Source organism: Castanea sativa, chromosome 2 (assembly GCF_040712315.1).
Source record: "Castanea sativa cultivar Marrone di Chiusa Pesio chromosome 2, ASM4071231v1".
NCBI lineage: Eukaryota > Viridiplantae > Streptophyta > Magnoliopsida > Fagales > Fagaceae > Castanea > Castanea sativa.
The window spans coordinates 32,349,474-32,373,819 of record NC_134014.1 but is presented as its reverse complement, the minus strand read 5'-3'; the positions used below and the strand labels follow the sequence as shown (position 1 = coordinate 32,373,819).

At 38.4% G+C, this 24,346-nt stretch overlaps 2 protein-coding genes across 4 annotated transcripts; one reads left to right on the top strand and one right to left on the bottom strand.

Moving 5' to 3' along the window:
* The first annotated feature begins 1,588 nt into the window (after positions 1-1,588).
* Positions 1,589-7,195, top strand: LOC142626409 (iron-sulfur assembly protein IscA, chloroplastic). Of its 2 annotated transcripts, none has more exons than XM_075800230.1 (3): positions 1,589-1,836; positions 3,255-3,473; positions 6,928-7,195. In XM_075800230.1, exons 1-3 carry the CDS (start codon positions 1,677-1,679, stop codon positions 7,068-7,070), a joined length of 522 nt encoding a protein of 173 aa, XP_075656345.1. In that variant the 5' UTR covers positions 1,589-1,676; the 3' UTR covers positions 7,071-7,195. The 2 variants fall into 2 exon arrangements, with proteins under 2 accessions (XP_075656345.1, XP_075656346.1); XM_075800231.1 differs by lacking the exon at positions 6,928-7,195 and adding an exon at positions 6,513-6,619 and having other exon boundaries at positions 1,604-1,836.
* Positions 7,196-8,094: 899 nt separating this feature from the next.
* LOC142626264 (uncharacterized) lies at positions 8,095-10,241 on the bottom strand. 2 transcript variants are annotated; one of them, XM_075800067.1, is made up of 4 exons: positions 9,836-10,241; positions 9,304-9,360; positions 8,885-8,989; positions 8,095-8,519 (listed from the first exon to the last, which is right to left on the bottom strand). In XM_075800067.1, the coding sequence occupies exons 1-4, from the start codon at positions 10,041-10,043 to the stop codon at positions 8,461-8,463; spliced, it is 429 nt and encodes a 142-aa protein (XP_075656182.1). In that variant the 5' UTR covers positions 10,044-10,241; the 3' UTR covers positions 8,095-8,460. The 2 variants fall into 2 exon arrangements, with proteins under 2 accessions (XP_075656182.1, XP_075656183.1); XM_075800068.1 differs by having other exon boundaries at positions 8,095-8,514.
* Between the last annotated feature and the right edge of the window lie 14,105 nt (positions 10,242-24,346).

Here is a 24,346-nt window from a genome sequence, read left to right as displayed (position 1 = left end):
TTGTGATTAATATTACATCCAGGAATAGCAATTAGGTTAGGCAAAGCCTACTCATAATTAAGTGTCCTATCCCCTCCTGCAAAGGGCAGTATCTTGGCTTGTACTTACCCTATTCCTAATTTAAAATATGTAATAATACAAAGATTGATATTTAATAACATAATAAACATAATTTTAACCCAACAGCAATGATAGAATAAAGCCAATCTTTAACACTAAGTCACTAATATAAATAAAATAAATTTCACATCAAATTGTTTAGTAATACAATATTATAAAGTCCCTTGCCCTCGTCCTTGTCCCCGTCCTATTAATTCTTCACAAGACAGGGATAGGTCAAGGTGAAACCATTATCCCTATTCACATCATTTTTATATAGATATCTAAAGCCATAAATTTTGTATTTAAAGTAAACATAAGTTTGTATTGATCAATACACAATATTATTTTTCTAAAAAAAATAACTTAAAATTTTAAATATAATTGAAAAACCTAATATACTACAAATTATAATACAATACAGATTATACTTGAGTCTTGTAAGGACTCAATTAATCAAACAGTTCCAGGCCCACTAAGAACAGTGAGATGTGTACAGTTCAATCAGACTCAAATCAACATATTTGTAAGAAAGTGGATCAAACAACAAGGAAGGACTTGTCAAGAGGATGAAAATATGGAAGATAGACCATGGAATCTAGATTATGGACGTAAATGTCTTACTACAAACTTGCCCGAGGAGGCAAATAATGCACAAAAAAATACACTGTTCACTTTCTTCTCTCAATATTTCTAGTTCTAACTCTTCTTCTCTTTCTGGTATTCCCCCCCCCCCCCCCCTTTTCTTTGGAGATTTTCTTTCCCTTATATACTCATCTTTACTTCTCAGGCAAGTTTGTTGTAAGGCATTTACGTCCATAATCTAGATTCTCTAGTCTATCTTCCCTATTTTCATCCTCGTGACAAGTCATTCCTTATCGTTTGATCTACTCTCTTACAAATATATTGATTTGGGCCTGGTTGAACTATACACACCTCACTGTTCTAAGTAGGCCTGGAACTGTTTGATTAATTGAGTCTTTACAAGTCTTATTCTTTTCTTTTCTTTTAGGATTTATCTACATATTTAATGATTAACTAAATACAATGCAGATTATACTTGAGTCTTATTCTCTCTCTTTTTTTTAAGGATTTATCCTCATATTTAATGATTAACTAATCACAAGTTAACATCATTCCGCCATGAATAGTTTTAGAAATTCAAATTAAAAAAATATATATATATTTTGTATCAAATGATATAACGTCTTACTAATCACATAATATCATTTTTTTAAAGAGAATTTTAACCTATGACGTAAGCTAAAACTTTACTAATTGAACTAACAAAAACTCATTGACACGGTATCATTTGATACCAAACATCTTCTAAAAAAAAAATAGCAGTCCAATTGTTTTCAAAAAAAAAAAAAATATATATATATATATAAATATAGATATAGTAGTCCAATTAAGTTGTGAACTGTGTACGTAGTAGCTGTCTTTAATTTTTTTTTTTTTTTTGAGAAGCAGCTGTCTTTAATATTATCGTGACCTTAAACAAATTTACATTCTTTCATTTACAAAATATAAGCACACACCAAAAAGATTTAAAAAAAACGTTTCTGTTCTCTCGAATGGCGTCCTCTGCAATCACGACTCGTTGCCCCTCTATTCTTCGTCTACCAACACCACGCCCATTTTCAAGCTCAAGCTTTTCATCTCCAAACTCTGTTTCTTTTCGATTCAATCTCAGCCGTCCAAAACCCATTTCAATTCGAGCAGTTTCGGTTCCAGGTTCTCCTTCTTTTACTTTTACATGCATGTACTTTGAAATGATATATATATTTTTCATTTCCTTCATTGATTTTTGCTTGTTATGTTATTTAAATCTGAAAAAAGTATGTGATTTTTTTTTCTTTATTTTGCTTATTTGGTAAGATATTGCATGCTTCACAGATTGTTTAAATGTTTGCTCTTTGTTTTTGTTTTTTGATGGATAATATAGGGAAGTTTAGGGAAGTTTAGGTAAGTGAGCTTGTAATTGGATTTAGTTTGCTTGAAGCTGAAATGGGTATTTAGAAAAATTGTGTAGAATATGTTAAAGTGTCCAACTTTCTAGGAATTATTGCCCAATGAGAAGAAGAATCTTAATATCCCTTTATAGCTTGTTAATTTGTATGATAGCTTTTTGGCTCTCTTTCTAAATCTAACTTGAACTGCTATTTGGGTTCACCACAAAAAGTTAGATGGTAACACTAACAGGATTCCACAAGTTTTGGTGGTTATATTTGTGTCCTCAGGGAAGCATAAGTAAGAGAGCTTGTAATTGGAGTTAGTTTACTTGAAACTGAAATGGGTACTTACCAAATTGTGAAGAATATACTAAAAGTGTACAGCTTTCTAGGAGATGAATGTTAATCCATTTATTGCTTGATAATTTGTATGATGGATTTTTGGTTTTCTTTTTCAAAATCTAACTTGAACCGCTATTTCGGTTTACCTCTATATGGTTTGGCGGTTCTGTGTGCCATTGGGGAAGCATAAGTAAGTCAGCTTGACTTAGTTTGCTTCAAACTGAAATGGGTATTTAGCAAATTGTGTAGAATTTACTACAATTGTCCCAACTTTTATAAGAATTCTTGCAAGTTAATTTTTATGATGTGTTTTTGGTTCTCTTTCTAAAATCTAACTTGAGCTGCTATTTGGGTCTACCACAAAATTTAGATGGTTACTAGATTTGACAAGTTTTGGTGGTTATATGTACCATTTGTGTTAGATTTTCAGTTACATAGGAAGTTATCAATTTTAGGAGCGTGTTCTTCACATGTCTAACAGTCTAAGGATGAATGACTCTTTATGATTCTTATTTGTGTAATAAATGGTACATATATGACACATTATACTCTTTCTTAGCTTAGAAAAGAATTGCAGATATGTAAGAATATCACTTAACTTTTAGTTATATGACTTGTTTGAATTCCTTGAGAAAGATTCATCTTGTACTTCATAGTACATATGCTCCATGTGGCTGTGTTAATTTCATTCTTTGCATTCAGTTAATTGGATTAAGAGCGTCTGCTGCATCCATCTTTCAGTTAATGAGATTCTCACATACTTGGGAAATCATCCAGCATTGTAATTAGAATTATTTTAAAGTTTAAATTGCTTAATGTATATTATTATAATCATAATAAGTTCCTTCCATGTTTTAGTTGCACCAACATCCGAGGGCATCGCACCTGCAGTTACTCTTACAGATAATGCACTGAAGCACTTGAATAGGATGAGGTCTGAGCGTAATGAAGATTTATGCTTGAGAATTGGTGTTAGACAAGGTGGATGCTCTGGCATGTCCTACACAATGGATTTCGAAAGTAGAGAAAATGCCCGACCAGATGATTCCGTCATTGAATATAATGGCTTTGTGATCGGTAAGCCATTTTTATCTTATTTTCTTGCTTATGTAATGATGTACAGTTTATACAATTTGAGCCATAATTTATATCATAGTACAGGAGGGTATCTATAGTGGTGTCACTGTGTCAGTCTGTGGAGATAACTTTTAGTAGACTGGTAGCCCATGCAAGGAAGGGTGTGCACCCAAAAACTGGCATGCTTTAAAATTTGAGTGATGCTGTGTTATGATCTACTTGCAAGATATGTGTTATGTGCTGCTTAAATTTTAATCTTAAAAGAGACTAAAATTTCACCTTAATTCTTAAGATTGACAAGGACATCAAATTATAAATCTAACTGTAATAAAGCCATCAATTTTCTAGGTTTTTTTTTTGCTTTTTTTCACTAGAGCTTGTTTGGTAAAATGAAGCCCTAAAGTATTCAATTCAGGAAAAAGACATTCTGTGAATGTATACAACGAATAGTTAGATAAAATATAGATGTAGGCCGATATGGCTGATAAGTCATTAGGATATATATTACAATTAAAAGGTTTATGGTTAATGGTTATATGTATTTCGTTCTGTTAAATTAGGGGTATAGTGAATTTGGATATATTTTCTGATTTCAAATTAGGGTACTAATGTGGAAGGGACGTTTAGAATGATAGGTGAGGCTTTATTTGAGAGAAATTTAAGAGGAAATTGATGAGAATGTAGAAGTAAAAATAGAGCAGAGACGTTTATTGAATAGAGTCAATTTTAGATGGATTTTTGTGTCATGGGTAGGGTGATCAAATGGATTGCAACACAAGTAGAATTTACAATTAGTAGTAAGAGCCATGCTTCCACTAGAGTTATTATTGCATCTGCCTTTTGATCAAAGGTTTTACATCTTACATAATTAGTCATGTTAATTAAATTTTTTATAAAAAAAAGAAAAAAAAACCCTTAATATCTAATCTAAGACTTGAAAGTAATTCTTTAGACTCCTTTGTGTCCATTGTACATGAAGTAGTCTTTTTGTAATATAATATTTCTTTACTTAAAAAAAAAAAAAAAAAAGACTTGAAAGTGAAACTAACTTAAGAGAAAAACAAAACAAAACAGTGAAAATGATACCAGATCTCTTACAGGCAACAAAATGTTTGAATTATCATTAATCAATCTTCCAAAGACTTTTTATGGGTCCTATCATTTGCAAGTTTTATATGATCCCTTGTTATTCATATTTTAATAACTAACTTCAGCATCTTAGATGTTGCCAGTAATAACAACTTCAGGCAGAGTATTCAAATACCTCTTTTTTTTATTGGTTAGTTTACCTATGAATGTAGCGAGTTTCAGACTCAACTTTATTCTCGCAATGGAACCGGGAACTTTATTCTCGCAATGGAACTGGGGAAAGTATACAGAAAAGACAGTTCTTTTTCTACTATATTAGTATTTTCTATTCTATTAGTATCAGTTAGCGATCTCTTGTAGGGTAAGGGGGTGCTGTTTGAGCTAAAGCTCATTGGCTCAAAAACCAATATTTACAAATAATCTCTAAGCTGGAGTGTAAAGAGAACATGACACCCATCATGTATTGGATGCCAAGGTCAAAGCACTGTCACATCATAATAAAATATGTTAATCAGAAGCAATCATAACTTCAGGGCAGAGTATGTCTTCCAATGCTAACATTTACAATTGCCTTAAAGTTGTATATTAAAAAATTTATCACATCTTTCACGTATGGTAGTTCAAGGTCAGAGCACTAAGGCATCATGTCATAATGACATAAATGTGCTCTATTGAAATTACTATGTTGGGAACTAGATCTTGCTTGGTATCTCTCTTAAATAGAAAATGTATAACTTTGATGTTGTTAATTAGCCACCAAACTGCTAAACCTAATTCCTTCAAAAGTAATATCACAGGTGAAAACCCCTCCCCTGTCCCCCCCACCACCAAACAAAAACTTTCTTAGGAAGCTGGGAGCATGCTCTTTTTGTTTTAGCTGGCCTCATAGGTGCAATTCATGTTACCTGAATTAACAATTTCTGAAGAAAAATGATTACCTTCCAGTTTGTCTTAAAACTTTGTGTGTGGTATGTTAATAGCTTTTAAGTGTGTCATGCTGATATGGATATTACGGGATGAATTAAGGTCCATCTAACACAGATGACAAGCATTTTTTTTTTTAATAATAATAATAATTTATTGGAAAAAAGGCTAGTTGGTACAATAGGGATGTTGCCTAAGTGTATAACAGTTTGTAGTTTCCCATTTATGCAAGGTTGCATTAATTTTATGTGTCTAGTGAAGGGGTGTTTTTGTCGCATTATTTTACCATTTTTCATACTAATAAAAAAAATGTTGTGTCTAGTGAAGGGTGTATGTGCACTTTAGAAAAAATTCAGGCATCTAACCAGATGTCAATAATATAGTTGGAAATAATTGAAATCGTATACCTGAAAATACAATTCAAACAGTACAGTTAATTCGGAGGAAAGCATGAGACACAATTATAGGGGACAGATGAAAATGAAGTGAAACAAGGGGTATTGATGCCAAGACCTCAATTATAGGGTTGATTCTGGATAAAAATTTGAGGGCTGGTAGCTGGGTGTAGAGAATACTTTTTATCTCTTTGGATTCTTTAGTACATTTACCTTTATAATTAGCAGTGATAGTATTGTTCAATATGATAGAAGTCAGATCTAGCTGTCAATTATTGGGAGAATGATGTCCACACAATAAAGAATAATCAACTCAACCGAAGCTATAATGGCGCTTAGGCAAGATGATCATCAATAGATGAAGCATGAATGGTGCTGTGACCTCTTGCAAATTGAAAAAAAATTAAAATAATAATAAAATAAAAGAAAAGAAAGAAAAGTCCAAAAGAAAGGCAAGATAATCATCTACATGAAGCATGTATGTGTTGTTTTGGATTTTGTAGTGATCTTTGATAATGATTTGGACAAGCACCACCATTATCACTGGCTATAAGTTCAGGATTGTATCCATTTCAATGCTAAGACACCTGGGAAAACACTAGTTTTAATGTCCTTTTATTATTTCATGCAGATGTGAGCAAACTGAGGTACCGTATGGGAGGTTTTTACAAGATGTCATGATTAATAACTATGAAGAATGTGGGTTGCCTACACTTAGTGCACCATTGATCTCTTCTGTAGTAATAGCATTGAAATTAATATGACAAACAATACAGCATTGCTTTACTCTGATTTCTGGAAGTCAGTGTGTTTTTCATGTAGAGGAAACTTGATGCACCTGAGTCGTGTATTGAGACAATCATGCCATTCATCAATTTAAAGTTTCTGATGTGATTTGATTAACTGATAACTGGCAATCCGAATACCAAATTGCTTAAGAAAATTTTAATTCCAAAATGCCTCTGCACGCTCTACATAATGTGAATGTGATAAGAGTCCAACACCTTAATCCTTCTAATGCGTATATTTATTTATTTTTTTGGCAGTTTGTGATCCAAAGAGCCTTCTTTTCGTATTTGGGATGCAGTTAGACTACAGTGATGCTCTAATTGGCGGAGGCTTCGCCTTCAAGAACCCAAATGCTACGCAAACATGTGGTTGTGGAAAATCCTTTGCAGCAGAGATGTGAAATTATGTGTAAAACAGCTGTACTAAGAGTAAATAGATCATATCAATAACTTTGAAATTGTGTATCAACTTTTTGCAATGGATTAATTTGCCAGTAATGTATAATAAAAGCATTTTCTCCCTCAAGCCTTCCAATTAGTTAATTTTTATATTCTAATGTATTTGATAGTTCCATAAACTGCTGCCAATTTCTGGATTCACATCATATAGTTGCATCCTAACTAAACCACAATTTCGGCAGGCTTGCAAGGCTCTTTAACCTGGATAGTACTTTTTTGAAATCTGAATTTGTTTCTTCAACACAGCCTTAAAACACCACGATGTGGTAGATAACATTTATTGCTAAATTCCGCCCCCACCCTTGATGTAATCATTAATGCTCTATCATGTATAACTGTTTCCAGTTCCATAAATTATATGTATATCTGTTAGTGGGATTTCAATTTCTTTATCTCTTATTCTGGAAAAAAAAATTGCAAAGTCTTACTGCCACTTCCTTGTCCTCAAGGAGACTCCTAGTCCTAGCATAAACTCATGCTCGCATGTTCGATTTGCTGCCTTCATTGGTCTTCATAGAGCATTTATGAATCATCTTAATTTGCGTTTTAAATTGATGATGTTATATTAGTTTGAGTTTACATCTTAACTAAGCTTTGCTGCACGTCTTTGCACAAGACTAGGGAGTATTTCAACCATTAACTTTTCTTCTTGCCATACAACAATGCAAAGATCTGACCTTTGACCCCCACATAATAGATGGTCCGGCTCCTTTGTAGAATAGATAGATAATTACATTGCAGGGAACCTGGTGCCACAAACACATCTAGCCATGTAAAAACTCTTTACAGATCTTAAACACAAGTTTCACCATAACTGTTCAGACTCAATTTTAGTTTATAACAGGTTCTTCTGCTACTATCCAGTCCACAACCCACCCTTGGAAGAACTTTGATAAAGCTATTCAATTCTTGCAAAAGAATAAGAAAAACAGGGAAAAAAAAAAGAACAAAAGTGGGAGGATGACTGAGAATTTTTAAGTCATTGTAGGAACAAACTGAAATATCCGTTAACAAAGAAGCAGCAGCTTTGGCTGCCAACAAATCAACTGTACAGACCAATGTTAGAACTAAACATTACTGATCAAAACTTCCTAACTAAGAAATATTGCTAATCAAACTACGACATTAAGAAGCCAGGTTTTTTCAAAAAGCAACAAGCCTCGTGATCAGCATTGTCCTTGTACATTCTTACAAGAAGTCATTCTCACCATAACATCAGTTGCAATTGACTTGGAAAGCAAATCCTCATCCTTAATGCACCTAGCCTCTAGCAATCCATTGTTTACACACAGCCACTGCATCACATCCAAGAATAGCTTCGAACTTGTTGGTCTATAATATGGAGCAGCAAAAGCACAAGGTTGTTGCAGTTACTGTATTACTCTGCTGTCCTGAGCATTGAGTTTAAGCCAATTCAAAAACCAACATCATTGTACAAACTTCTTCTAAATTTTGTGATCGGACCAAATTTAGTTTTCTCATTTGATAAAATGTGGGTTGTAACAAAACCTACAAAATTTTATCTCAATTTGTTGTACTTGAGGTCAAAGAACATTTTTGGTTGCTTGATTAGGGAGGTGGTTATAAATTCATCAAATTATCTTTTCAATGAATTTCCCATTATGGGCTGAACACCAAATTTCCTTTCTTAAGTTACCATATTTAAAACAAAGTTAATCAAAATTCAAAGGATTGTGTTTCTCTTGTTTTGTTATTAATAAAATGAAATTATAAAAATGGGAATGTAGCAACGTACCATCTTTCTGGTCGTCTTTCTTCTGCTTTTTAAACGGTTCTGGAGGGCAATTCGTGGCAATCTTCTGATCACTATAATTATATTTGTTGATATTTTCTTGCTTGGCTGCATGCAGGTCCAAGATTTTACAAAAACTGTAGGAGTTTTTTCTTTTTTCTCTTTTTGAGATGTATAAATATAACTCATATTATCAGATACCTGTAAAGGTTGAACAAGTAACCAAACCTTCCAACCCTTATTCGAGAGTGTGGAAATGCCATTTGGTACAAAGACCAATGGCTTGTAACCATAAGATGGTTGCCAAGAAAAAAATAATATTAAAAGAACAAGAAGACATTACAAAATGCTAACACTAGTGTCATAAAAAATAATAAACGTTTCAAAATAAACTTAATTTAAATCAAACTCTAATAACCTACCCTTTGGAATACGGTTCTCTTCTAGCAGTTGTGCCTTGGGCTTCTCTTTTGTCAAATCTGCATGTTAAGCCATTTTAATTAGTAGTTGGGAAATCTATATTTAATTTTTTGTTGGGAAAACTGATAGATAGAGGCATAGAGCAAAGAGAAATTTTCTTAATCCTGCAGCTGAAACTTGAAAGTACTCTATAATACAGCTATCCAAAAACAACTCTATTTGTGATCTTTTTATTGCTTGCTAGGATCTTTACAAAGAACTATACATATTCAATAACTCAAAAATATAAGAATGAATTACAAGCCAAAACTTGTTCCCCCACTTGTTGTAAGCAAATAAATAAGAACAATCTACAAATTTTTAGTTTTTGGAACCCATATTAATGTATGATTTGGTAATTGATAAACAACAATAAAAGGCACCACAATAGCCAATAATATTTATTATATAAAGTAACTCAGTTTTTAAAAAAAACTCTTAACAATCTACCATCTCTCCTAGTAAGTTTTCTTGTCTAATAAGTAATAAGATTACCCTTTGGATTCTTTTTCTCTTCTGATAACTTTGGATTTGTATTTGATTGGTTGTGCACAGTCGATATCTTTGCAAGGTTGGGATTGTGTGGCTCTTCTGGTACATGGCTGGAGACTATTCCTTCATTGCAATTAGTGCCCCGTTCGCTAACATCCTTTGGCTGCTGCTGTGGCTGCTTCTGCTGCTCTATTGGAGTCCGAATGGGCATTCTAGTAGTATGGTTGTCCTTTCTGCAGGTTGAATATTTATAAATCAAAGAAACTATGAAATTTCTTTCTAGCTCCTTCAATATTTATCTGAATAAATGGTGCTGCTTATGAAAATTGAAACAACACATGTAAGAATAATAGGTCAAAGCATTCTAAAACTTGTTGCTAGGTTCTTCAAATAAGAAGTGATTTCCTCTTCATAAGATTCTCAAAGAAAATTCCATGATGAATAAAGAAAAATAATGGCAAGGGGATTTATGCTGCGTTGCTAATTAAGTACCATACCTGTATCCTACCTGGAAAGGAATAAAGCTTAAACCATGGAAAGGGGATATATGCTACATTGCTAATTAAGCTATATTTATCTATATCCTACCTGAAAATGAATAAAGCTCAAGCTGTCCTTTCACTCCTTTGGTCTAGTCAGTAGTCTAGTCTAGTCATGAAAAATCACATTCATTACAATGAAGATCATAATACAGAACCTTACTTTGATCATTTAGCTTAGCTTCAAATTCCAGTACCTTCTTTCCTTTGGTCTACTCGTGAAACATGCCATGCTTTACAAATAGGGGTAAGGCTTCTGTCCAGTGGAAATTTCCACTGGACACGTCCGGATTCGGATACATGTCCAAGAGTGGACACGTGTCCACCGTCGAATGTGTCCAATGAAAACTTCCACTGGACACAAGTCACACTCTACAAATAGAACCTTACTTTCATTTTCAAGATCCAATCCCACTTTCTATCCAATGATCTATAAAATTTTAAGTCAAAAAGTGCTTCACGACATAAAGGATCCTCTTCATTTACTTTTGAAATGAAAAAAGGTTTATTTTAAGGTGAAGTTTTAATACTGTACTTAAATAAGGTTAAAGCATGGTGTCCTGTTATTTAAGATCAGTTTACATTCCACTATAAATGGACCCTTACATTTTCAAAACAAATTCAAGGGATCCTTTTTCTTTGTTCACTATACTATCCTTGAGATTAGTAATGAGTTAATGCAATGCCAAATGTAGCGTAAAGGCATACCATTTTAATTGAATTCTAATTCGCTTTCACATTAGGAGGAAAAGTCTACAATTTCACCCTTTTTGGAGGGTATGATACCTCTACTAGTAACAAGGTTACACATAATAGTAACTTTGTCACACCCATTAGTAACTCATGTCACATCCAATAGTAAATAATTATACAGTTTTTAAGTTTTTTTATTTTATTTTATTTTTTCACGTTAGATTGTGAGATGATCAAATAATATAGTGTCTATGTTGAATCCAACGGTAAGTTCTATCATGTTATATGATAACCCATGTTTTAACTTTTAATATTTGTTTTGATCATTTTGGATAGGCGGTAACAAGGTCACATATATAATAGATTTCCTAGTAAGTAGTAACTCATGTTACACTAAACAGCAATTTCGTGATTGAATGAAGCTGGAGTGATGAGTTAAATCATTTCATTTTAGCTTTACTTAGAGTACTTTTAGAATTCGCTTATTTTATTGAAACTGAAAACTTCTTACTAAAAGTATTATAGATAAAAGTAAAAATTAACTGAAATAGTACAATAGGATCTATGAATAATATCAAAAAGTGCATGCGACTCATGAATAGTAACAAAAATAAACTAAATAATAAAATAAGTTGGCAAAAATAATTTATTCCAAATGGACACCAATTAAGAAATTGAATTTGGACTTTTTTGGAGTTAGTGAAGGAAAGTTCAATTATTTTACTAACTAATCTTGTAAGTACTCTCCAATCTCCATTACTGCTTGGAAAAAAGGGACTAAAGGATCTTAAATTTGTTTTTTTAGGTAGAACAAAGGATCTTAGTTGTACTATATATGGTTTCTTTTATAAATTTGGCATGAACTTAAAAAAATATATTAATAATAAACTGTAAACATAAATTGGTACTCAACTTTGATTTTCTGTAAAAATGCAACTTGAAGAATAACTTTAGGGCTTGTTTGAATGGAGTGGAGAAGAAGGGGGAGTGGAAGGGAGAGGGAGTAAAGTAGAGTTGACTAAAAAATAGGCTAATTTTAGATCAAATATACTCTACTATATTTTACTCTCCTCAATTCAAACGGACCATTAAGGATCACAACTATAAAATGGATAAGTGTGGGGGGTAAAAACTCCTAAATAAACATTTGGGTTTTGGGCCTGATTGGCTGGTACCAGTTTGTTTTTGATTAGGGCCTCCAGGCCCATAAGTCAATCTGCACTGAAAGGGTCCGAGGAGTTGTCCGAGGAAGAATATCTCCTCAGACGGGCCCGGCGATGACCCTGGAACTTGCTAAACGGGTTAAAGGCAGAATTCTAGAAAAAAAACTGATGGATAAGAGGGTGATCCAAGTACCCTCTAGAAGCAAGGATGTGAGAGAAATATCTAAGAAAAAGGCTGCTACCTCCACATTAAAGACCCTGCACCTACCTCCCTGGCTGCATTAATAGGAAAGTGACCTATGAACAGTAGGATTCAGCCTCCCTACTATTATTTGAAGACTTCAAGAAGGTGGTGGATGGGATAAGGACCCAAGGGGAAGATTTGTATGACACGTGGATGAACTAGTGAAGGAGAAGTATATAAGGAAACGAGAGAGGAAAGAGAAAGGAGATCAACACTTTCTGCTGAGAGAAAACAGGAACCAAGAGTTGTAAACTTTGGCATAGAAAGAGAATATATATATATACAAATCGTCCTCGGCTGTACGTCCGAGGAGGTTTCTTTGTTGTATTCGTTCACCATTTGCATAGATTATGGCGCTCTATCCTGCTAATTAAATTTTCAACATCTCGAACCTAGATTTCAAATCCACACTATACAAATCTTATTGCATAAGGCTCATTGGGCCTGAGCCCAACACTTGTTTTTGGGGTCCAGGTACAATTGTGCACTTACAATTGGCACTGTCTGTGGGAAATCTAGCATTGAAAGAATTGGAACATCATGGCAGGTTTAGGCTCACACCATGCAGAATCTCAGGGATCGCAGCCCGAAGGTCTTTTCGAACGTTTTGAGCGCCAGAGGGATCGAAAGGGAAGTGTTCATACCGTATATCCTGGCGCGAGTCATACGCGCGATGGAGGCAGTGCCACCCATGAGGATGATGCCAAGGCCATGCAGATGGAGATTAACCACCTCAAGAAGAAGTTGTGTCGTGTCAGACAAAGGCGGGCTTCACCCCCATCCAATCCTTTTTCAGGGGAGTCCCGGGGAAGCAGTTACAGTTCAAGGTCTAGGACCCCCCCAGCGAAACCTTCTCTTGCGAAGAGGATAACCTACCGAGTCGTAAGCATAGGAGGCTTCCTTCCAGGGGCTTGGGGAACGATGCTATGAGTCGAGCGTTACACCAACTCTCCAAATCGCCCTTCTCACGCAGGATTGAGAATGGAAGGCTCCCCAGGCGGTTCACCCAGCCCACTTTCACCATTTATAATGGCCGAACCGACCCAGTGGAACATGTGAGCCACTTTAATCAGAGGATGGCGGTGCATTCTTACAATGAAACCTTGATGTGCAAAATCTTTCCTTCTAGCTTGGGACCTGTTGCTATGAGATGGTTCAATGGACTAAAGTCGGGGTCTGTCGGTTCGTTCAGGGAACTTACTAGGGCATTCGCGTCTCGGTTCATTACATGCAGCAGAGTTCCTCGACCGTTGGACTCGCTATTATCCATGGCCATGAGGGAGGGTGAGATGTTGAAAGCATACTCCGACAAGTATTGGGAGATGTTCAACGAGATAGATGGAGATTTTGACGAGGTGGCGATTAATACTTTTAAAGTGGGCCTTCCCACTGACCATGACTTAAGGAAATCCTTGACCAAAAAGCCCGTACGGAGTGTACGTCGCCTCATGGACCGCATTGACGAGTACAAAAGGGTTGAGGAAGATCAACTGTAGGGTAAGGGTAAGGCGAAGGTTATCCCGCAGGATAGGAGGGATTTCAGGTCGGACAGGTATCACAACAATAAACCGAGGAGAGATTACTCTGGGCAGTCTGGCTCAGCCACTCCTCAAGCAGTTAATACTGTATTCCGAGAACCAGTGCACCAACTACTGGAGAAAGTCCGTAAGGAACCCTACTTCTGATGGCCTAGTAAGATGGCGGGGGACCCTACGAAGCGGAATCAGAATCTTTTTTGCCAATACCATCAGGATGTGGGTCATACTACCGAGAATTGTCGGACCCTCCGGAACCATCTGGAACAGCTTGTTAGCGAGGGAAAATTGAAGCAGCACCTGTACCAACCTAACGGGCAAGGCAGTCAGTCCGGCTCAAATAATCAAAAGAACAACTTATCTCGACCGCCCTTGGGAATGATTAACGTTATCTTCGCTGCACCTGGCAGGACCGGTTCCTGTCCTACCAAGGTGATGGCAGTTTCACACTCCCAGGCTGAGGAGTCAGGCTCGAAGCCGAAGAGGATTAAAGGGAATGTGCCTGTCTTGGGATTCTCGGAGGAGGATAAGGTTGGGACCATCCAACCCCATGATGACGCCTTGGTGGTCACTTTGAGGATAGGGAATTATGATGTCAAAAGGGTGATGATCGATCAAGGCAGCGGCGCAGATATTATGTATCCCAACTTATTCAAGGGGCTAAGGTTAAAACTGAAGGATCTCACTCCTTATGACTCTCCACTGATAAGTTTCGAAGGGAAGGTTGTCATACCAAAGGGACAGATTTGATTGCCTGTACAGTCGGGCTCGGAAATGGTAGGGGTGGATTTTATTGTGGTTGACGCATATTCCCCATACACGGCCATCCTTGCCAGGCCTTGGTTACACGCTTTGGGTGCTGTCTCCTCAACTTTACATGTTAAAGTAAAATTCCCCTCGGGGGGATTCATCAAAGAAATTCTTGGCAGCCAAGCAGTGGCAAGGCAATGCATATCGGCTGCAGTACTTCATCAAGCCAAATCAGAGTCCTCGGCCTTGGTTATGAAGGACTTATAGCAATTAACGACTCTGGATCCACCCGATGCGGTGACAGCAGAGGAAGCCATGTGTGAAGATTTGGAGAGATTTCTGATAGCCGATGATCTTGAAAGGTTCTTTCAAGTTGGTATACGTTTACCACACCAAGAGAAGATGGAATTGGTGGAGTTTTTGAAGGACAATATCGATGTCTTGCCTGGGATCCCTATGAGGCTCCGGGGGTTGACCCAAGCTTCATTTGTCATCATTTGAATGTCAACCCTGCCGTTGTTCCTAGGAGGCAGCCACCTCGGCGTTCCTCCAAAGAGCATTCCGAGGCTATTAAAGAAGAAGTGATCAAGCTCAAAAGGGTTAAGGCTATTAAAGAAGTTTTCTACCCGGAGTAGTTGGTGCATACAGTTGTGGTGAAAAAGAAGAACGGAAAGTGGAGAGTATGTGTGGACTTTACAGATCTAAATAAAGCCTGCCCAAAGGACTCATTCCCGATGCCACGCATCGATTAGCTTGTGGATGCCACGGTCGGACATCCTCGGATGAGCTTTTTAGATGCTTTCCAGGGTTATCACCAAATTCCATTGGCAGCGGATGATCAGGAGAAGACTGCTTTCATTACTCCAATAGGGAATTATCACTATAAAGTGATGCCGTTCGGATTGAAGAATGCAGGGGCTACTTACCAAAGCATGATAACCAGAATGTTTGAGTCGCAACTTAGACAGACCATTAAGATATATGTGGATGATATGGTAGTGAAGAGTAAGACAATACCCACGCACGTGAAAGATTTGGACGACACCTTTCAAATACTTAGAAAGTACAAGCTACGCCTTAACGCCTCAAAGTGTTCTTTTGGGGTGGGTTTCGGAAAGTTCCTAGGCTACATGGTGACTCATAGAGGGATAGAGGTGAATCCGGCGCAGGTTAGAGCCATCCAAGGCTTACAACCACCTCGGAATCCAAAGGAAGTTCAGAAATTGACTGGAATGACCACCGCCTTTAACAAGTCTATCTCTCGCTCAACTGAAAGGTGCAAACCTTTTTTCCAACTATTGAATAAATGGAAAGGATTCCAGTGGACCGAGGAGCGTGATTTAGCTTTCCAGCAACTTAAGGAATATCTTTCCCGGCCACCCATTATGTCTCAGCCAGAGGTTGATGAAGTCATGTTTGCATACCTAGCTGTGGCCGTTTATGCAGTCAGCCTGGTCCTTATAAGGGACGATGGCGGGGTACAGATGCTGGTCTATTATATCAGCAAATCTTTGAATGAAGCTGAAGTGCATTATTTGCCTTTAGAGAAGGCAATTCTGGCTATAGTCCATGCCATGCGGAAGCTTCCTCACTATTTCCAGTCCCACACTGTGGTGGTTTTGACCCAACTGCCTCTCAAGTCAGTATTGCGAAGTGCTGACTACTCGGGAAGGGTAGCTAAGTGGGGGACTATTTTGGGAGCTTTTGATATCAAATACATGCCACGCACCTCGATGAAGGCCGGGTTCTCACGGATTTGGTGGCAGAGTTCGCTGAACCATTATTAGAAGAAACTGCGAAAGAATTACACATAGGTGAAAAATCAGTTGGCATGATCACAAGCAAAGGACCACCGATTTGGAACGTGTATGTTGATGGGGCAGCCAACCAAAGGGGATCTGGGGTTGGACTTGTTTTGGTGTCCCTTGAGGGGATTATCTTTAAAAAATTGTTGAGATTAGCGTTCTCGGCCACTAATAATGAGGCCGAGTACGAAGCGTTCTTGGTTGGTATGAATATGGTACGAAAAATGGGCAGAAAGGACATTCATATGTTCTTCGATTCTCAGTTAGTTGTAGGCCAAGTAACGGGAACCATGGAGGCTAGAGACCCAAGAATGCAAGAGTACCTGACCCAGGTCAAATGTTTACGATCCAAATTTGATTCTTTTATCCTTTCTCACGTCTTTAGAAGTGGAAACATACATACGGACTCGTTGGCCACTTTGGTGACATCCTCGGCTCAGCTTTTGCCTAGGATTATCCTCGTTGAAGACTTGCTAGAACCAACTCTGACCACTGCAAGTGCCGTCCACATCCATCTGATAAGGCCCGGACCTAGCTGGATTGACCCTGTGGTATCTTTTCTAAAAAGTGACACTCTTCCCGAGGACAAGTCTGAAGCAGATAAGATTCATCGAAAGGCGCCTCGTTTTTGGCTGTCCGAGGATCAGAAATTGTATAAACGCTCCTTCTCCGAACCATACTTGTTATGTGTACACCCTGAGTTAATGGAGGCACTTTTGGAAGAATTTTATGAGGGAATTTGTGGAAGCCATACTGAGGGAAGGTCCTTAGCCCATAGGGCTCTGACCTAGGGATATTGGTGGCCCAATATGCAGAGGGAAGCTTAAGACTACGCGAGAAAGTGTGACTAATGCCAAAGGTTCGCTCCCAACATTCATCAGCCTGGGGGAGTCCTTAATCCTTTGTCTAGTCCTTGGCCTTTAGCTCAATGGGGATTGGATATAGTAGGGTCTTTTCCGAGGGCTGTGGGAAACAAAAGATGGCTACTCGTGGGAACCAACTACTTCACCAAGTAGATCGAAGCTGAGCCCTTAGCAAATATTAGGGATATCGACTCCAAGAAGTTTATTTGGAAGAATATTATCACTAGATTTAGGGTACCCCACACACTTATTTCAGATAATGGCGTTCAATTTGATAGTAGAGCTTTTAGGAAGTATTGTGATGACATGGGCATCACAAACAGATACTCCACCCCAGCTTATCCTTAGGGAAATGGGCAGGCTGAGGCCGTTAACAAAGTCATAGTCAGTGGACTCAAGAAGAGGCTGGATGACGCGAAGGGTAGATGGGTAGAGGAGCTACCACATGTTTTATGGACGTATCGGACTACGCCACGCAGATCCATTGGACAAACACCATTCTCTATGACTTATGGGGCCGAGGCGGTGATACCTTTAGAATCTGGTTTCCCCACGCTAAGGACGAGTTCTTTTAGTCCAGAAAATAATGATGGTCTCCTGGAGAAAAGCCTGGATTTAGTTGAGGAACGGCGAGAGGCCGCTATGGTCCAAATGGCTTATTATCAGTAGAAGCTTAAACGAGGGTATGATGCCCATGTGAAGTTAAGGCCACTAGCGCTTGGGGATCTGGTGTTGAGAAAAGTTGTGGGTACTGCTAAAAACCCAACATGGGGAAAGCTAGGACCAAATTGGGAAGGACCCTATCGGATCATCTCTGTAGCAAGCATAGGATCATATCGACTAGCTGATCTAGATGAAAAAATTGTACAACGCCCCTAGAATGTAAACAACCTACGAATGTATTATTATTAATAAAAAGCACTTTTATCGTTCGTGATTCAAATTATTAATATGTGTTTGGGCTTATTTCCTACTATTTCTAAGTGTCAAACAAAAACTTGGTCATGGATGGTCCTCAGACCACATACCTTGTGGAAATTGATATCTTACCAAGTATCAAACAGAAACTTGGTCATGGATGGTCCTCGGACCACATACCTTGTGGAAATTGATATCTTATCATTTGTTAAACAGAACCTTAGTCATGTCGGGTCCACAGACCTTCTACTTTGGAGAAATTAACATCTTAAGTTATTATTTCTAAGTGTTAAACAGAAACTTGGTCATGGATGGTCCTTAGACCACATACCTTGTGAAAATTGATATCTTACCAAGTATCAAACAGAAACTTGGTCATGGATGGTCCTCGGATCACATACCTTGTGGAAATTGATATCTTATAATTTGTTAAACAGAACCTTAGTTATGTCGGGTCCACAGACCTTCTACTTTGGGGAAATTAACATCTTAAGTTACTATTTCTAAGTGTCAAACAGAAACTTGGTCATGGATGGTCCTCAGACCACATACCTTGTGAAAATTGATATCTTACCAAGTATCAAACAGAAACTTGGTTATGGATGGTCCTCGGACCACATACCTTGTGGAAATTGATATCTTATCATTTGTTAAACGGAACCTTAGTTATGTCGGGTCCACAGACTTTCTACTTTGGGGAAATTAACATCTCAAGTTGCAATTTCTAAGTATTAGATAAAAACTGGGACATGCATGGTCCTCGGACCACATGCCTTGTAAAAATAGGCATCCTACTTGTTCTAGAAAGGAAATTTGGTTATGTCGGGTCTTTGAATCCTTTACTTTGAGAACATTAGCAAAAAAAAAAAAACCATTTGACATTAGTGCTGAGGAGTTGGTGAAACACTTGGATTGCTTTATGTTCCAAGTTAAATTCTGAGTTGAGTTTTTGATTGTATATTGTTGTTTAACATATGTTTTATTCGTGGGTCCTGATTTACAAAATATAAGCTAAGTATGTGTGCTTTTATTTGAAGTCATGACAAATTAAAATATTGCAAGTGGTGTTAATTGTTCCATTCATTCATTTTTTGTGCTGATGAGCATTATTATACTAAAAATTGCAAGGTAAATGAAAATCAAACCAAACAGTTTGTCATTAATTTCTGTCAATGTACATACAAAGCAAAAATTCAACAATTTGTTACACGATAAAAAGAGAAGTCCTAAATAGCCTAAACCCTAAGCCTTGGAAGGGGGGTTCCGCTCGGAAGTGCTGGCAGCTTTTGTGCTTTTTAGCTCCATTTCAAAGGAGGACTGGACTTGTTTTCCCTTGTCTGTTGCCACTGGTGGAGGGACATTAGGCTCAACGCTTTGGCTCGTAGCCTCCTCAGCACCTTCACCCTGTTCCTTCTCTTTATTAGAACTCGAAGGTTCTGTAGGAGTAGGAATGGGCTCTGAGATCTTAGGAGGCAGCATGGAAGGTGCTATCTCAAGGGCAGGGGCGACAAGAGGAAGTTCTTCTATCTCCTGGATGTCTAGGGGAAGCCAAATGTTTTTGGGCTTCCTCAACTCGGAAGTTGAGGGAAGCCTTGCCACTTTTAAGGCTTCCTCCCAAACTTGCTGGCAGTACCCTCGGCACAGCCCGGTGAACTCCTCGGTTAGCTGGTTTTCTGTCGCCACTACCCCTTCCTTGTAAGCAGCCTTCTTTGCAGCCTCCATGGAGTCCTTGAAGGTACGAGCCTCGTCCTTCATCCTGGCAAGCTCCTTCTTCAAGTTGGAGTGTTCTTGTTGAGCTTTGGATAACTCTTCATCCCTTTGACGAAGAAGCTTGCGTTGCCCCTCCACCTAGGTCTTCATTGTCCTCAGGCTGGCCTCGGCACCATCTTTTTCCCTTTTTAGCTCCGCCAGCTGCGTGGTTAGCTTTTCATTCTGCGCAAGGGCCTGGCCTAAGGACTTTTCGGTCTCCAGCCTAAGCTCCAGTTCAAGTCTAGCCTTCTTTCGAGAATCCTCCACCCACTTCTCGGCAGCAAAGACTTCCTGGATGGCCTGTGGCAAAATATCAAAATATTAAACGTATAAAAATGTCTCCTACAATAAGGTGTGATGAAAAAATAAGGTGAAGATAAGACTCAAATACTTACCAAGGCCAAGTCCCTTTTTAGCGAAAGGAACAGATGGGGCTGGTTCATCTTGTCCAGGGCTTCCATGTCCTTGGGTAGAAGAAGGGGACGTTCCAAGACATCGGCCAGGTGGAGAGCATGGCCTTATTGGAACGCCCTAATTTTAGACTGGGAAGGGATTGGTACCCCGTCCAGCATAAGCTCGAGAGACCAGTTAGCCGGTGCACGGCGCACGGCGCACCTCGGCAAGGTCCCTGTTTTCCCCGCTTTTTACTGAAGGGGCACGTCCCTTGCCCTTGTTGGGTTTTTGTTGCTGGGGTTGTTGTTGTTGTTGTTGTTGTTGCTGTTGTTGTTGTTGTTGTTTCAGCTTCTTCTGCCTCTCCTCATCTGCCTTCTTGGCCTCACCCTTCCTTTTCTTCTTAGGCTCCGCAACGGGAGGCTTAGAATCAGAGGGAGGAGGGGGTGGGGGCAAGGACGGAGGGACTTGCGACCCACTTGCTCCCTTTTGGGAGACTCTCGCGCCCTTTTTGTACATTAATTGCTTTAGCGCGTCTATTTCTTCTATTTCTTCTTCTTCTTCGGAACTGGAGTCAGGCTAGGCAATCACCAAACCTTGTATCCCCGAAGTCTCGACGGGTGCATGCTCGTCGTCCGAGAGAATAACAAATGGATTCCCTCAAGGCCTTTCGACGTCCTCGAGTTGAAAATTGTCTATCTCTTCGTCCAACGAATGGTGCGAGGATGCTTGCTCTTCTCGGACGGCGGTTGTTTGGGATTGCGCCGAGAGGGGAATTGCTGCGATAGGGCACGTGTATAGAATGGTGGTGGGATCGTCGGGAATTTTGCGGTCGGAAAGGAAGCCTGGTCTAGCTACGTCTATCCTTCTGCGTCGCTTATCTCCCGCGATGATGGCGTTTTCAATTTCTTGAAAGTCCACCGATATGGGGTCGTATCCCAGTATCAGGTGGGCAGCTTTCAATTATAGGTCCTCACTGACGAATACTTCGGAGTGAAGGACATGGTTCAGGTCGGCAACGTTGCAGAGGCTGAGGCGTGCACGTACGTGTTGTTTATTTGTGAGGAGAAACATCCGAGAAGAAGAGTATGGTCAGACTAATGATAAACATCAAGACAAAAAGGAACAATATGCAATAAAAATTAAAAATGGTAAAGGCAACGGGGTTGAATCATAGGTTAGTATATCTAACTCCTAAGGATTCACACCTGGTTCTCCCAATACGACTGGGCAGTGAGGACCGTCATACCAGTTTCCTGAGGTGATGAGGTAGTCGTCCTTCATGCCTTTGTTGGATTTGGGAAGACAGGAGATCAGTCTAACTATGCTAGATCGGGATTTAATGTAATATCCTACATTTTTGAGTTTGTGGCACTCGTACATAAAGGCAACGTCGTGCCATGTGAGGTTTAGGCCCATTTGCTCGTTCAGAGCGTCGACACTACCTAAGACCCTAAACACGTTGGGTGCGCACTGGTCTGGGCATAACCTATGGTTACGAAGGTATTCACTAGTCACATTTCTCATGGGGAGAGTCATCCCACCTTCTATGAAGGCAATCATGGGAATAATGACTTCTCCGTCTCTCCTAGCACTACCTACGGCTTCTACTGGACAGTATCGCAAGCCTATGTTATTGGGAATATGGTACTTGGCCCTAAAACCCTCCATACCGGCGGCAGAATCCACCAAACACTTAAATCTACCCATTTAGTGAGAACGAAAATGAAAGTTAAAGGAAGAAAAGGAATTTAAATGGTGGCCGAGGACAGAAGCCGAGAAGGAATGAACAAAGAAGAGCGAAAACTTACGGGAGTTGGTTATGCGATTCTTCACAAGCTTCTGGAGAGAAAAGGTGATGATTGACACTTTGATCCGATTGATTTCTGAAGAAATGAATGAAGGCGCGGGTTTCCAGGCGTTTTGACGTACGGGGGGCGGCCTCGAAATTAAATTTGTCCCCCTCAAATTTTCAGGGCTAACCTGGACCATTGGATGTTCATCTCATCTTATTGTTGAAAGGACCCATACATGCGTGGTGGTTTACAAAGCGTGTGGGAGGTACTCTGGTTGGATCAAAACTCTATTTCTCTCCTCGGATTAGTGGGAAAAATAAAGTTTTGAGGGGCCATTGTGGGGGGTAAAAACTCCTGAATAAACATTTGGGCTTTACGCCTGATTGGCTGGTACCAGTTTGTTTTTGATCAGGGCCTCTAGGCCCACAAGTCAGTCTGCACTGTAAGGGTCCGAGGAGTTGTCCGAGGAGGAATATCTCCTCGGACAGGCTCGGCGATGATCTTGGGATTTGCTAAACGGGTTAAAGGCAAAATTCTGGAAAAAAACTGATGGATAAGAGGGTGATCCAAGCACCCTCTAGAAGCAAGGATGTGAGAGAAATATCTAAGGAAAAGACTGCTACCTCCACATTAAAGACCCTGCATCTACCTCCCTGGCCACATTAATGGGGAAGTGACCTATAAACAGTAGGATTCAGCCTCCCTGCTATTATTTAAAGACTTCAAGAAGGTGGTGGATGGGACAAGGACCCAAGGGAAAGATTTGTATGACACGTGGATGAACCAGTGAAGGAGAAGTATATAAGGAAACGAGAGAGGAAAGAGAAAGGGGATCAACACTTTCTGCTGAGAGAAAACAGGAACCAAGAGTTGTAAACTTTGGCATAGAAAGAGAATATATATATATATATAAATCGTCTTCGGCTTACGTCCGATGAGGTTTCTTTGTTGTATTCATTCACCATTTGCATAGATTATGACGCTCTAGCCTGCTAATTAAACTTCCAACATCCCGAACCTAGATTTCAAATCCACACTTTACAAATCTTATTGCATAAGGCTCATTAGGCCTGAGCCCAACACTTGTTTTTGGGGTCCGGGTACAATTGTGCACTTACAATAAGTATATTGTCACAACATGAACAAAATTGATTTGCATATCTGTTTAAGATTGTTAAATTACCGATTCTCTCAAAAGTTTAAGCTGTTAGAGAATGGTGAGTTTAATCGGTTAACCATAATTCTAACACTCCCCCTTACTTGTGGACTTAAACTTCCCTTTAGTAAGTGAGAGCCCAACAAGTGAGAATTTAACATTTTAGATGGGAGAGCGAAGACAGGGATCGAACTCAGGATCTCCTGCTCCTGACACCATGTTAAATTACCGATTCTCCCAAAAGTTTAAGTTGTTAGGAAATGATGAGTTTAATCACTTAACCATAATTCTAACAAAGATATTAGCAGGTAATTCACTGTTGATTTAGTTGTCTTTTGATGAAATTTGAGATATTATCTATAACAATGCAATGTAATTTTCTTACCTTAAAACATTCTTTCCTTTTTCTTTTTTTTTCTTTTTTTAATGAATCATTCTCTTTTTATCTTTTCATGGGTTGGGATTAACATATATATATATATATATATATATATATATATATATATTTTTGGTTTGAGAACCAGGGATTAACATTTCATTTAAAGTCAACACTTTATTTATTTATTTATTTATTTATGAGATACACTTTTTTTCTTACCAAAAATAAAATTAAGAGGATAAGGAGCATTAAACCAAAGTTCTCTTCATGATAATAATAATAATAATAATAATAATTGGTAAATCAGAGAAAAAATTCAATTAAATTTCAAATTAGAATTCAATTAAAGTCTAATTTTGAGTCATGTGTCTCATCTAATCCAAATTTTAGAATTTTATACCAAGTGAGTTATTTTAGTGTAAAAATTGAATTTTAATTAGAGTTTAATTTTGCGCCACGTGTCCCATTTAATCTAAATTTTTAAATTTTTGTATCAAATTAGTTAATTTAATGTAGAAAACGAGGAGTCCAATA